Genomic DNA, 14,920 nt, shown 5'->3' with positions numbered 1-14,920 from the left:
ATATAAAAAAACAGCGTTGCTAGGGTTGCTGCTTCACTCCGCAGTTCTATATATGAGTTGACTGGAGTCGTCATACCACCAAATGCCACCAATTTGAAGGGAGGGGGAAGGGTCTGTGTAATGTCCACGGTCCATACAAAACTTTTAGAATTTCATTTTTTCGCGTTTTGTGGCAGTTTTTGTAACGCATGTTTTCTACACGGATTTTAAAATTTGATTGTTCTGTCATGTGTATTTCGAAAAATCACTTTTTTTATGTGGATTTCCTAGAAAAGCTGTTACCCACAGTTTAGTTTTTCATTGTTATTTCAGTTGAAATTTTCAATCTAAAGTCTTAACATTTACTTTTTTCTTCTGGTTTTTATCCGGATTCAAAAATAGTTGTAAACTTACACTGTCGTTTTCTCTTACAAGATTTAAAGCTCTAGAATTATTTTTTGTTCACAAGTTGAGCTGGAATGCACGTTTTGAAAAAAGCAAAACAGTCAGTGCATTTGGATTATGTTCTGAAACTTGAACGAAAGTGGGGTCTAAACCCAAAAATTAGCAGCTGGATTTACATTTTCGTCTATACTGTCGAAAATAGCATACGCTTCACCTTGCGTGGCTACTTGTGGCTAATCGTGGTGGCGTAGGCAACGAGAAAAAAAGTAGGCTGCGATTTGCACGCGCATGTCATGTTTTCGTTCTTTGTTTTTTTTTTTTTTTGTGGGAATAAGTGTTTTGAAAATAAGATTGATGTGCTGAGTGATAGCGGTTTGTTGCTCATTTATACAAATTTGATTGTGAATTGAGTGTCGAAACTGGTTTATTTTATGCGAAAAAAGTTCGTGTTTTGCGGCTCTTGCTAATGCTATTTTGCTGTCAGTGATCGTGTTGGTACTTATAGAAGCTGAAGAAGCGCGCGAAGCTCAATTACAGCGGTAAACGCGTCTTCAGGTTAGTCACTCGATTAATATCGTAATTATTGCTGGCTGCCCTAGTTTCAGTGTTCAAACAAAATGGCTGCACAGGCAAATATACACTAAGATCGCTTTTTACGTGGCTTTTTATGTGTTTTTTCATGCGGTTATTTTTACGCAGATTCTAGGATTTACGCATTTTTTACGCGGATTTCAGAATTTCCGCGCTATTTTTTTCTTACGCGGATTCCGGAATTTCTTTAATCGGATTCTGGAATTGACGCGGTTTTCATGCGCAGCAACCGGAATTTACGCGGTTTTTTACGCGATTTTCTTTTACGTGGCGCGTATCCCCCGTGGAAAGCGAGACATCGGAACATCTGCTGTGCAGTTGTGGTGCATTATTTAAACGCAGATCAAGGTTTCTTGACAGTGGCTGTTTACAGCCCAAAGAGATTTGGTCTTTGAATCCTGGGAAGGTGATTGGTTTCAAAAACCATATTTCACCTGACTGGGAGCGTGTCGGTGCAGGTACCTGATCACTCAACAGCAGTGGTCATTTTATTTTGCAAGGGGACACGTATAACAATTGACTGGGATATATTACAAAAGTTCACATCAATGGACAACGTAATTCTAATTCCCTAACAAAAAAAAATTCCCCCGGTAAAAAGCGATTTTAGTGTATATCATAAAGCTAAGCAAAGCCTTGGTGCTACATTCCGATTCGGAACTCGACCTTCTGTTTTTGTTTATACACAGACTTTCGTAGCCAACTGGTCAGTGTATAGGACAATTGCGGGGCTAATACTACGATCCTATTAACACCAACAGTTTCTCCCAAGCCGAGACTCGAACCTACGACGACTGGCTTGTTAGGCCAGCATCGTACTTCGAGACCACCTGGGAGATACTATCTGTATATCATATCATTGATATATTTACATATTATTTAACATTCCTTAATTATTGTATATACTGGATTGATACAAATGCAATCGAATTTTGGAAAAACTTTTTTTAATGGGGTTTGGGGAGTAATATTCATTCAGAATTCATATGGTGTGTTCTACTACAAACGGTGACATATCACATATCAACACTATTACATATATTTTTTTTAAATATTAATAGTGTTGATATGTGATATGTCACCGATATCAGATTGCTGTCCTAAAGATTTGTTTGTAAATTACCGTTTTATTCTTGAGCCAAAGCCTAGAATTGCTGTTTATACACTTTGATGGTATGTTCTCAATGTACTCCTTGAAAGTAAGATTTTTATCGTAAATTAGCCTCAATACTTGACTTGACAAGATTTATTTCAGATTACACCGTTTATATTAACCACGTGCTTATTGGTGGGTTTGAGAAATGAAACACTTGGCTTATGAGGAGAAATAAATAAATGTGTTTTTGATGTATTGTGGCCCAAATAGGGGCCATCCACATACCACGTGGACAGATTTTTACGATTTTGAATCGTAATCGGTTAGGATGGCTATTGGCGTCGAGCGCTGAGACTTAAGTGCCATGTTAATAGCTTGAGCCTTCGCAGAGAAAAGGCTACAGTGTCGTGGTAGTGCTTTTTGTTTCCTAGGCCGTCGGCAGATGTTGGGAATGGTCGAATTGGTTTTTCCAGTGAACAGATCTGAAGTTCTGCGGACCACTAAGAGGTTCGAAACGTCGCAATCTATTTCTTGCAGACTGTTAGTCGTGCTAGCAGCTTTGGCCATTATAGTGAGTGTAGGGCTAGTGACGAAGATACCGGAAGCGAGTCTGATCATCTGGTTGTGGGTTGATGCTAGTAGTTTCACGGTCGAGTCTCTTCTGCTTATTATTCCTATTCCATAGAGTAAGCGTGATGCGTTGCGGCAGTCTTGCTCCAACGGTGGTCAAAATATTATTGGCCGTTGATTTTCAGAGCCAGTCACAACTAGCAAAATGTCATCGGCGTAGAGAAGAACCATAGACTTCATTAGCAACTCACGAGGAATAGAGTGACCGATTGAACAATGCCTTGTGGAACTCCGTTTTCCAGTGTATGCATCTGTGATAGTTGCCCTGCTACCGTTACTTGAAACGTACGTGTGGGAGATATGAATAATAAATATTGTGCCGTGTCAAATAAATGTTGTGAAAAAAAAAATAAATAGAATAAATTTTTAAAAAAAGTTTCTTCATTATACAAGAAAAGAATATCATTAACTTAATCGTCTATACCAAAACATATTGTTCAATCTGGAAATAATATTCTTTCCTACGAGCACTGGCAGACGAGTCGGACAGGGCAGTTGTTCTTTCGAAGGGGAAATATTACTTTGAAGTGGAAATAATATCTGCTATAAAAGGTGTTCTTGTTCCAGAGGATCATTCTTGTGACGAAGTTCAAAGGAAGTAGTCGGGATGAGCGGAAAGCAGCACGCAAACAAAACTTCGGCGGTGGAGCCGAACACTGGAAAAAAATACCCCTCGGACTGATGGACGGCAGCTTCAGTCAGGATTCGAAAAGACGGGCATGGCGATGGCGATGAAGAGGCTGACGAAGGTTCACGACAGTACGGTTTGATAGAAAGCTGGCCAGTATTTGAATAGTCGTCCTGTTACACGCCATTCTTTCAACGTCCGTAGAATCTCATGCTCCCAGGTCATATGCCTTACGAATATCCAGCAAGGCGATCAAACAGTGTTCGTCTTTGTTCGGTAAGTACCTTTCATACTCCGCGAAATACGTGTCAATTTCATAGCAGGATCGAAAAGCATGTTGTTATTAGTCAAGTCGTCCATTGGCTTTTAGTACCGTAGTTAGTCGCCTATTGACCATCCTTTCGAAGACTATGGATATGCATCTTATGAGCGTATTGGGTCGAAAGGTCGCAGGTCCAGTGTCGGTTGAGTTTGGCTTTGATATTGAATTGACGATACCAGTCCGCCTATTGCTCACCATTTTGCCAGAGACGATAAAGCAGCTCCAAAAGTACAGTTTCAACTGACAAAAACATTGGATACCCGACTGAGTCAGGACCTGTGGATAGACTTCTCCCTTTATCCAGTGCCCAGATGAGTTCACTAAGGGTAAAATCCTTGTTGTAAACACCGGCTGCAAGGTAACCTCCCACCTCGAGTTTAAGTTGGTGGTAATAAAATCGAGGTGGTCGATGAGCTCTTGTATCTGGGCTAACTGGTAAGTGCCGACAACGATACGATAGAAATTCAACGGCGCATTATGATAGGAAACCGTGCATACTCTGGTCTCCGGAGGACGCTCTGATCGAGTAGAATTCGTCGCCGCACCAAGTTAGCCATCTACAAGCCGCTGATCAGACCGGTAGTACACTACGGGCATAAGACATAGACTATGCTTGTGGAGGACCAACGCGCCCTTACGGTCTTCGAGCGGAAGGTGTTGCGTACCATCTTCGGTGGACTGCAGATGGAGAACGGAGTGTGGAGAAGGCGAATGAACCACGACTTGCAGGAGCTGCTTGGGGAGCCATCTATCGTCCACACCGCTAAGATTGGCAAATTGCGGTGGGCTGGGCATGTCGTAAGGATGTCGGACGACAGCCCGGTAAAAATGGTTCTTGAAACCAATCCATCAGGAACGAGACGGAGAGGTGCACAGCGGGCAAGGTGGATCGATCAGGTGGAAGACGACCTGCGGACCCTACGCAGACTGCAGAGCTGGCGAATTGCAGCCATGGACCGAGTGGAATGGAGACGACTCTTACGTACAGCAAGGGCCACACCACGGCTTGGGACTGTTTGGTAAGGTAAGGACCTTTGATAACTTTGGTGTTATGGCGGCGCTTGCCACCCAGTGTGTTGATACCCTGCTACAATTCCGCCGTCGAGCTTGTGCACTACCATGGTACCGCCTTGAGGCCCGTCATTCCGCTTGTCTGTGGAATACTTGCTTTTGCTGACAGTATTCGCTCTGCGAAGGTGTCCAAGTCGACCAAAGCACCGGGTTGGATTGAGCTGGGGATAGCCATTTTTCGCCTTGACATTGCACACTCGACCACCCAGAAAAAAATCCGATAGGGAAGAGATAACTGTTGTGCGTGTCCGGTAGAACTCTTCAGGTTAGTTTAAAACGAGTGGATCCGAACAGAGTGACAGATCGATCGATCGACATGGAGCCAGTAGGGAGGTTCAAGTGAGTAGGAAAATTGTCGTTTAAGATCACGAATATTTTTATGAGAGCGTTTTCGTCGATAAACCGACCGATCTGCACGACAAAATCCCCTTGCAGATTGATATGTGTTGAAGTCTATTAGTGCCAAAGCAGGTTTAGGTAGCTGCTCGAGAAGCTCTTCCATTTGGTCACCGAAGTCTCCTGAGCTAGGCGGGACGTAGATTGAAACCAGTGTGGCAGTTGTGGGTATCTGCATGCGAACCGCCATCGCTTGCAAGGCGGTCTGAATCTGACGTCTTTCGAAAGGGCCAACCTAATGTGTCCACGTGTGGCTGAGACCGTTTTCAACCAGTACCTAGTGTGTAGTCCTTTCCAATGAAATCTGTGAGTAGAGTTCGGGCGTTCACCGAGGTTTCTTGGATGGCTCGTACAGTAGGTTGGTGGTCCGCAATAAAATTTGAAATAACATATTGGCGCGTACACCGCGAAGGTTCCAGTGCAACGCAAGACATCTTTGCAAGGGCCTATGTTGGACGTCGGAAATCGTTCTTTGAATTTCAACGAACGAGCTGAGAATGAAAGAGATTTTCAGCTCCAATCTGTTAACCGTGATTATTGGCTAGCAGCATTTCTGTGATTTCACACACGCTGTATTTCTTTAGCGATGTTCATGCGTTTGGGAGTGTAGATGCGTATATAGTTCATGGGCTTCATGCAATGATTTAGCTCAAAACAGATTTCGATATTAAATCAAACATCTCATTTCTTTCAATGACCGGACTTTCATTGAAAATTGACTCCGGTAACACTGAAGGTCGTTTCAACTTGAGACAGTGAAAATGCTGTTTCTGTCATTTTCGTTTGCAGTGTCGAAAATTTGCAGCCTTGGCTAGAGGATGTTTTAAGTTTTTGGGCTTCGTTCTTGATCGGCAACTGTATTGTGAGAGAGGAGTTGATGTCGCTGCAGATTCTGGGAACATGACAATCTCTGGATCGTGCTTGCCCTCTGCCCTCTCGGAAGGGAATTCGGTCGAGGAGATAGAGATTTGACTAGCAATTGAGACGGCGGACTTGGACATATCCCGTTGTGTATTTTTGTCGATAGTTATGTTGGTCTTACTGCGCCTAGGTCGCTTGACTTCTGTGAAATCCACGTAGGGGTCGAAGCTGTTTCCCCCGAGTCAGCGCTGCTCAGCACGTTGGAGTTCTTGACGACGCCCGCGAGAGTTAGGCGGTCATTAACGGATGATCTCAATGATTTAGCATATTCCGCGCAGGTTTGGGGGAAGTGTACATTCGATTACAGTGTTTGCACGTCGCCATCTGCATGGAATCGGTTTGGAGAGGATCATTTGTAGTGTACGAACGCCGTTGGATACGCTGGGCCAAAAATTCGTATTTGTTCGTATTATTCGTATGTATTCATCCTTTACACCAGTTGATTGTTGTTAATTTTCGATCGAATGCCGTGGATTCTAATCTCAATTGTGCCGTTCTCCAGGGATAGAGGATTGCGGTTAGGGTGTTCCAGCTCGTGTTGCATGCTGTAGCTCTGGACCATGTTCTGGGTTATCTCGGGGGTTTATTAGTAGATTCGGCCGTTGATGATTTGGAGAGGTTTGCCTGGGTCGGGGGATGGTTTAGTTTTTGCACAATAAAGTCAGAGTTGTCGGTGCATTTGAACCTGTTGGGAACTGCCTTAAAGTTGATAACGAAGCCATAGAGGTTTCGTGGCCAGGAATTTTCCGTTATATTGTGAAAAACACACAATCGAAGTTGCTTTTTCTTTTACGAAAATGCTTGTATCGTCACAAAAACAGAGATTTCTCACATCCTGCAGTAAATAAGGAAGATCAGAAGTAAAAATATTATATAAAATTGGAAATAAGAAAAATTGGTCCTCATCTTTGAGGACTGGAATGGCCTTCGAAAACTTTAATGTGGTTCATGAAATGTTCATTTCGCAAGTTTTAGTCACAACTGCAACATGCACGCCAAGAACTGTTGAAAAATTGTAATTTCATAACAATTTCTGCTGTTGATTACTTACCTGGTACACGCTATGTACATCGATTTACAGTTCAACAAAGCGGGCATTAACTCAAAGCCGTAGCTACTCCGTTTCGCGTGGTGGGGCACAGAAATTTCACTGTTTTTTGTTAAAGAAGTAATTTAAAAGCAATACATTTAGCTTTAATATACATAAGCTAACCGAGAATATGTAAATAGGTTAAGTATTCGCTTTATTTATACGAATTAGAAAAATTTCGCTAGGGGCAATGCAAACCCGTGAGGGGGCTAAGCCCCCCCCCCCCCCTAGCTGGTACGGTAGCTACGGGCCTGATTAACTGCAGCATGGATTGATTGTTGTAGGTAGTCCATCTTCTCAGGAGTGGGACTAACCAATTCACAACTGGCTAACTTTTCTGTTCCAAACACGAAAGTCTTGTTGCTTTTTGAGTTTGGAACACTACCTGGAAGGATAGTAGCCTATGAACGCCTGGTGATACCTGCACAGAAAAAATTGTCTATAATTAGTTGGTTTCGGAATTTGAAACATTACACACTAGCTACAGGAAATGCTGGTGACGCCTATATTGATTGCCTAAATAAATATTATTGACAACCTAACCGGACAATCAAGGACATTAGATTTGTGTTCACTTCCATTTTTTTTGTATTCAAAGAGGCTTTTCCTAATTTGGCATTCGCCTCTGCTCCACAATTTACACATTTAAATCTCCTAGCGGTCTCTTTCACGGGGTAGATGTGCTTTGTGTGAGAATAGTCACCACAAATCGTATATTTTGCTGCCTTATGGCAGTTGCGAGTTTTATAAACTTGGCAATTCCGGCATTGCGTGAGATTTTGAATTCTCCCATGTCTCTTGAAGTTTTTCCACTTAAGTCACACGTGAAACAAACATAAACACATGCTTTTTCTAAATATTTTAAATTATTTACTTTGGTACGATCAAAATGTGTCAAGTGACTTAATTTGACTCAAGTCACTTTCCTGGGGGATTCCAGTAATTCTGTAAATTATCTTAAATTACACTCACGGTCTGATTTGATAAACCCTTCAAATTAGTCTTAAACGGTCTCTCGTTTTGGTATCATAAGAATAAAATTTGTACATCTCTTCAGTCAGATACTGTAAGAGATGTTTATGGCATTTAAAAGATTTGGACCAAACACGAAATCATGACCGTAACAATAAAGCCGTATGTACAATTAAATAAAACCAAGTAGCCTGTGATTTGTTACCCTGGAGTAGGCTGATTTCCCCTACAAAAAAGAAAGAAAATCGTGCAAAACTCCGTCTAATCACGTGGCATACGAGGACAGCCTGCCTTACGGAAACAGAATCCCACCGCAACGCAGAACAACTCTCGCGTAATTCAATCAAGCGGCATTAATGCAATTGATTAGCTTTTGATTTGCCTCGCTTTTGATTTGGTGCTTCGATCGATCATTCCCGATCAGTGTGGATTGAAGTGTACCGCAGTTTGGATCGTCTCTAGTGCGATGTCTTCGAAGCAGATTCGCCACCTAGGGAATCTGTCGCCCCAGGAGCGGGAAAGTTTCGTTCAGTCTTTCGATTGCGTCATTTTTGATTGTGATGGTATTTATCAATTTAATGAAGTATAGAATGATATAACTGAATCAAATTGCACAGGCGTTCTGTGGACCGTTTTCGAACCCATTCCGGGAGTCGCTGAAGCACTGGCAGCCCTACGGGCCCAAGGTAAAACGCTCCGCTACATCACCAACAATGGCGTACGATCGTTCGAGCACTACGCAGCTCAGTTCCGAACGCTTGGCGTTAACTTGGAGGCATCAGACATCATACATCCAGCCCTTTCGGTGGTTCGCCACCTTCAATCAATCAACTTTCAAGGATTAATCTACTGCATCGCAACGGAAACATTCAAGACGGTTCTCCGAGAGGCCGGCTATGAACTGCTCGATGGTCCGAATGATCCACTGGAGGAGTCCTTTAAAAAAATTGTCGCCACCATCAACGATCACGCGCCGGTTCGGGCAGTCGTTTTGGATACTGACTTCAACATCAACTATCCGAAGCTTTTACGGGCGGAGTTGTACCTGAAAAACGACCCCGACTGTCTGTTGATCGCGGGTGCGACAGACAAACTGCTGCATGCCAAACGTGGGTTCATTCTGATTGGTCCGGGCTTATTCTTGAATGTGCTGGAACAAGGAACCGGAAGGCAGGCAGTTGCGTTGGGGAAACCAGGCACAACCTTGGCGGCACAGGTTTTAGATCATTACGCGATCGAAGATCCGCGCCGAGTTCTCTTCGTTGGTGACATGCCCGAGCAGGACATGCTGTTCGCTACTCGCTGCGGCTTCCAGAAGCTGCTTGTGCTGTCCGGTGGAACCAATCTGGACGACATGCTGAAGCTAACCGATCCGGAGTGTACTCCCGATTACTACGCCGATAGTTTGGCCGATCTCGGAAAATTGTTTGAATGAGTATAGTTTCTTTCTAGCTTGTACAAACATAGCGATTACACTGAGAAGAATATTTTTCTGTATTTCATACTAGATCCGTGAAAATACATGCTTTTAGAACCCACCAGCATGCGGCATACCGGCGGATACAATGATCAGAAAATGCTAGTTTTTTGTTTTGTTTGGTTTGGTAAATAGTAGATGAAAATGTAGTTAACCTACGGGGAAGGAGGGGGTATGCTTTATCTTCTTCCATTAGGAATTGGAGTTAGGAGGGGATGTGAAAACCAGTTCTTTCGCTCTCATTTTTACTTACTCATTCTCTGTCTTAGTAGAGATATAGGCTCCTTCTTGTTTTTTTTTTCATCACAGTCTTGTTTAGTGTATGAGTTTAGTAAAGCGGGCAATGTATGTAGTTTCGCGGGAATGCGAAGATGAACGGGAATAGAAGGTGTGACTAGAATTAGAAAAAATTTTCCCTCGTCCAGACGGACGAGGGAAAATTTTTTCTAATTCTAGTCACACCTTCTATTCCCGTTCATCTTCGCATTCCCGCGAAACTACATACATTGCCCGCTTTACTAAACTTAAAATGTAAGTCAATATGACAAAAAATGAAATTAGTTCGTAAAGTAGTGTATGAGTGTTTTTTTTTCTTTAAACATTAAGTCATAGACAGTATGGTGCTTTCAATATGTGCTATCAATCATTGTAAGATTATTTGTGTGTGTATGTGTTTTTTTTCTCTCTCTTATCCTCATGCTAAAACTTTGGCTACGCCTCTACTACATATGATGACTAGTTTTGCTTTACGATTTCGATAGTTTTTAGTCCACATTTCGGTAGAGTATTCAGTGCGAAACACAATAAGATGACAACTGCTTTGTTAGTCGTGAAAACATCCTGCTACAGTATATTCTATTGGGCTTAGTAAAATCATGTCCGGGCGCTTCCTCTTTCTAGAACACCTTTTTGGCTGGTTCCGGAAAGGCTTCCCGCGCCGGTATAAAGCTCAGCATCATAATGTGCCGCGCGTAGGCCTTAGTGTTGCGGAACAGCGTATCCGTTCCGTGCAGGCGGTCGAGTACGCCGAGTATTCCGAAGCATTGGTTGAATCTGGAAAGAAGCGATGGAAAGTGGGTTGGAGAAGTAAGTACAAAGGGGATACTCACTTCAAATGGTGAAAATCGTGCGCCTCGGGACTGGGGAAAAACGGCAAATGGTAGCCCGAGTGGGCATTCAGCGTTGACAGAATCACCAGCGTGAACCACAACCAGGCAACAGCGACATGGCTGCCGAGCATGAAGATCCCCAAAAATGGCGGCACCAAGTTGCTGAACACGTGCTCGATCGGGTGACAGTAGATGGCGGTGATGGCGATCGGTGCCGTCCACTCGTGGTGCTGCTTGTGGATGAACTTGTAGATGTGCCGGTTGTGTAGCAATCGGTGGGCATAGTAAAAGCCAATTTCCTCGATAAAGATACAGAATGCCAGCTCGGCTAGTACCCAGTGGAAAGTAGGCAGCTCCCGGAGATCATTCAATCCACGAAATCGCATTGCCTGGTACATTAAAACGGCCATCGGAATGCCGACTACGGTTTGATTCATTAGTACCGTGGCAATAACCTTCGCCAGCCGCTTCCGGTCGACCGGTTCGTTTTTTCCAGGTTGCATCTTATAGCGACGAATGCATGCCGGTTTGCAGGTCATATCGAACATCGTGTAGATTCCACCGAAGAACCAGTAAACGAACATGGTGAAAATAGTTGTGCTTAGCACCCACAGAGTGGCGGGATCTTCACCTGAAGTATAAACATGGGACACAGTTAAAAGTGGGAACAAGTGTTCCCAAGTAACAAAACTGGTTCTATCAAAGTTTTATAGCGCTGTTTTGGCTGCATTGAGCGCTATAAAACTTTGATAAAACCAATATTGTTACTAGGGTTGCCATTATTGGACTAATTACCGGTAAAATCGATGAACCGATCCCATTGCGACTGCCAGAGCTCCCCAGAGGCACCCCAGAAACGTTGCAGATGCCTATATTCGTAAACACAAGTTAATTATTTCTATCGCAGCAACCTAAACAAGAATTTAACTTACCAGGTTAAAGTGTTACGGAAGGCGGCAAAGCCTACTAGAAAAATGCTGACTATGACGAGAAAGCTGTACAGCGACGAGAGCAGTCGAGGATTCTGCGGCTCTAGAGGAGCCATTTGTTGGTCCGTTCCGGCCGACTCTTCCTCCTCTAGTGGTGGTTTCCATTCCTGGACATGTTTCGGCGTCGATTGCGCCGACAAGGAAGGCTCCGTTTTGCTCTGATCGGAGTTTTCTATCATAATTTCGACGATCTTTTGAGAAACATTAAAAGAAAGAAAAACTGTACTATTATCCATCTTGTGATCGTAGATGATATATGTAACATCGTTTTTCTGTGTATTAAACTGCTTCTGTCCCTTTCAGGAACGTGAACATTGGATTCAGTATTTCGTGGATTGAAAGGTTTTGACGTTGAAATTCGTGTTCTTCTGTGTCTAATCGCCAAAAGAACCCAAATTTCACAAAATGGTCTTTTAATCAATACATTATTATACTTTGGTGATAAAGCGTACTCCATTGTTTTAGTGGATTATTTGGAAGAAAAATGAAAATTGATTAGCAACACTGCTTTTTGAAAAGCACAATCAGTCCTTCTTCAGCTAGTAAATAAAACTAATTTTAGTGGTGTAGAAAGAGCTACGGAATCACGTGTGATAGTAGAAACGAACATTAAAACGTTGCGGCTGAAGATAAGTATAGTGCACAGATAGGATACAGTTCAAAAGTGATCTTTTTGTTACTTCCAACATTGTGAGTGGTAAAAAACGAGGATCAAAAGCCCCCATATGAAGGCTTGCATTAAAGCTTGTATGCATGGCTAAATGAACAAACAGTGCTGCTGTTTCAACCGTAGAAGCTTCAACCGCAAAAACATTGGAATTCAATTTCGGTTTTTGTATCAATGTTAAATTCCTAAAAATCGATATTTATTTCATTTAATGAGTTAATGTTTGGCTTTCTTTTGCCACTTATTAACAAAAATATTATTGAAAAACGATCATTAAATACAGGTCACTTCTAGATGTATCAAATGAATTCAAAAGCTTTAAAAGTTTAAAATTCTTATAGTATTTTGATTTTTATATTGTTTTGATTTTCATATTAGCTTGAAGCGGGCTTACCAAATGGAAAATGACTCCGAAATGTACTACAAGTACTCAGTCATTTTATATAAAGCCTTTGGAAGGTCGCTGGAGCTTATACCTTCTAGATACCGAAACTAAGATAGTTGCAGAAATGAAAGATAGCTACAACTGACTTCTTTTCATAATATCACTACCAGACAGTGAGATCTAGAAATAGGTCCGCCTCCATCAACACAAACATAAAAAGATTCAAAATTTAGATGCATTTTTATACACACGTCCAATTTCGATAATTTTAATAGCCTTTGAAAACTCATCACATATCAACAGGTAGGCTGTGCTAAAACAACACGTGCTCTTCCGTTTTTTCCTACCAAAACAAATTCAACGTACTCTCTCTCTCTCGTTCCTAGGAATTGAGAAACGAAAACAGAGAGAACAATCTGTGCTTTGTTGTGGTCAGTCAGCCCGCCTGCTGATATGCAGCAGGGAAAATCGATAAATTGATTTTTCCGTTCTGCCTGCTGATGTTGTTATAGCCCAATACAGGGTCTGATGCTATTAATCCAAAATTTTCCCTAATGAACCCTCTTGCTCTTTCAGTAAAAGTTTTCTTTTCAGACGTGATTTTAAATTTTAATCTCCAGACGCGATAAAATTTGCTTCGCAAATCAAGTTGCTGGAAATTTTACCAATCATTTGAAGCGAACCAAAAATAAGGCGCAATTAGTTGTGATCTGTGTTGTTAGATTTTTCGGTACTGCGAACCAAATTGCATAACAAGTACGAGTATATGCGTCGATAGATTAGATCAATTCAAAAATTATAAAACGCATCATTCGTCATTGTTTTCCACAAAACAATTAAAAACATCTTTAATCTGCCTTCTTAAAGTGTAAACCTAAAACTTACGCACTCGGTAGGCCCTTGGGACGGTAGTTTTGGTGCTCTTCTAGTGCGATCCTAGTCGTTGCGAAAATTTACTCTAACTATACTGTGCACATTCAAAAAACTCTTTGTGGCTGCTGCTGGCTTCTTTGTTGCAACTGAAAATCACAAATGATGCACAGATATTTCTTCGCTCGCTTCGATGTACACACGACGACTTGCCGAACAGTACTGTTGTGTACTGGGTCGGGAAGATGTCGGGAAAACAACACTATCGAGAGTAACAGAAAACTAGAAAGATTCAAGTAGGAAGAAGAAAGTTTTTCGATGAAAAGCATCGTTAGTGATGTTTGATTCGAAAAAATTTTCGAAATCGAAGCCGGAAGAAGATCGCAATATTTTTTTATAGACAGCTCGTCTTGTCTGGTGAGATTGTGGCACGATCAAATGTATTACTGAAGCTAGAGTAAAGCTAGAGTAAATTATTTACACACTATCGAGAGTAACAGAAAACTAGAAAGATTCAAGTAGGAAGAAGAAAGTTTTTCGATGAAAAGCATCGTTAGTGATGTTTGATTCGAAAAAATTTTCGAAATCGAAGCCGGAAGAAGATCGCAATATTTTTTTATAGACAGCTCGTCTTGTCTGGTGAGATTGTGGCACGATCAAATGTATTACTGAAGCTAGAGTAAACTATTTTTAAAGTGCTAGCCCTGTCTGTAATTCAGCCGAAGCCATCTTAATAATACGCTGATAAACTGTAAATTAACAGGATAGTATATTTTCCCGAGTTAACTTCGCCGCAAGCGAGTTCTGATTCTAGACACCTTGTTTCTCGTGGGAGAATCAACGGCGGCCACATAACCTCGAAATAAGAACGCAATAAAAATAAGAGTACCTGGCTATAAAGTTTTCCTCATTCGGCAACTATAGGTGATAGGGACAGAACCAAAAAATAAAAAGCTAGATAAGGGAAAACAACAGGAAGAAAATCGAAATATCTCCGGAGTTTCAGAAGGTTAGGTTTGATTACAATTTGTTCAAAAAAATCTAACAACAGACTTTATTCCTGGTGGTCGTAATTTTCTCCCCACGTACGGGGACACTGGCAAAGGTTTAAAAATTAACTTAGCCGTTGCCATTGGACTTCCGGAAGTTGTGCCTCAAAACGGTTGAAGTTCCATTTTTTTTCACAAATGTAAAAAGCATGAAACTTTAGATATCGAAAAATTATTTTATGGCGTAATGTCTTAGAAATACATGAATCGTCGTAATCTGACGTTACCCCAGAAAAAGTCATCTTTCTGCGAGTTGCATAATTTCAAGCTGGA

At 41.8% G+C, this 14,920-nt stretch overlaps 2 protein-coding genes across 3 annotated transcripts; one reads left to right on the top strand and one right to left on the bottom strand.

Annotated features, from left to right (window-relative positions):
- Positions 1 to 8,309: 8,309 nt before the first annotated feature.
- On the top strand, positions 8,310 to 9,678 carry LOC129717571 (uncharacterized). Its single transcript, XM_055667563.1, has 2 exons — positions 8,310 to 8,664; positions 8,719 to 9,678. Exons 1-2 carry the CDS (start codon positions 8,568 to 8,570, stop codon positions 9,534 to 9,536), a joined length of 915 nt encoding a protein of 304 aa, XP_055523538.1. The 5' UTR covers positions 8,310 to 8,567; the 3' UTR covers positions 9,537 to 9,678.
- A 569-nt stretch (positions 9,679 to 10,247) lies between these two features.
- LOC129717570 (fatty acid hydroxylase domain-containing protein 2) lies at positions 10,248 to 13,841 on the bottom strand. Of its 2 annotated transcripts, none has more exons than XM_055667560.1 (5): positions 13,614 to 13,841; positions 11,620 to 11,867; positions 11,483 to 11,556; positions 10,688 to 11,318; positions 10,248 to 10,631 (listed from the first exon to the last, which is right to left on the bottom strand). In XM_055667560.1, exons 2-5 carry the CDS (start codon positions 11,853 to 11,855, stop codon positions 10,475 to 10,477), a joined length of 1,098 nt encoding a protein of 365 aa, XP_055523535.1. In that variant the 5' UTR covers positions 11,856 to 11,867; positions 13,614 to 13,841; the 3' UTR covers positions 10,248 to 10,474. The 2 variants fall into 2 exon arrangements, with proteins under 2 accessions (XP_055523535.1, XP_055523537.1); XM_055667562.1 differs by having other exon boundaries at positions 13,618 to 13,841.
- Positions 13,842 to 14,920: the final 1,079 nt, after the last annotated feature.

Source organism: Wyeomyia smithii, chromosome 1, assembly GCF_029784165.1.
Source record: "Wyeomyia smithii strain HCP4-BCI-WySm-NY-G18 chromosome 1, ASM2978416v1, whole genome shotgun sequence".
Classification (NCBI taxonomy): Eukaryota; Metazoa; Arthropoda; class Insecta; order Diptera; family Culicidae; genus Wyeomyia; species Wyeomyia smithii.
This window is presented reverse-complemented; position numbering and strand designations above follow the sequence as displayed.

Bases quoted from the DNA above. Each gene is read 5' to 3' on its own strand.
- LOC129717570 (XM_055667560.1), bottom strand. From the start codon at position 11,855: ATGATAGAAAACTCCGATCAGAGCAAAACGGAGCCTTCCTTGTCGGCG. The intron at 11,319-11,482 runs GTAATTAGTCCA...TTTATACTTCAG, and splicing joins TCGGTTCATCGATTTTACCG to GTGAAGATCCCGCCACTCTG. The intron at 10,632-10,687 runs GTGAGTATCCCC...GCTTCTTTCCAG, and splicing joins CACGATTTTCACCATTTGAA to ATTCAACCAATGCTTCGGAA.
- LOC129717571 (XM_055667563.1), top strand. From the start codon at position 8,568: ATGTCTTCGAAGCAGATTCGCCACCTAGGGAATCTGTCGCCCCAGGAG. The intron at 8,665-8,718 runs GTATTTATCAAT...CAAATTGCACAG, and splicing joins CGTCATTTTTGATTGTGATG to GCGTTCTGTGGACCGTTTTC.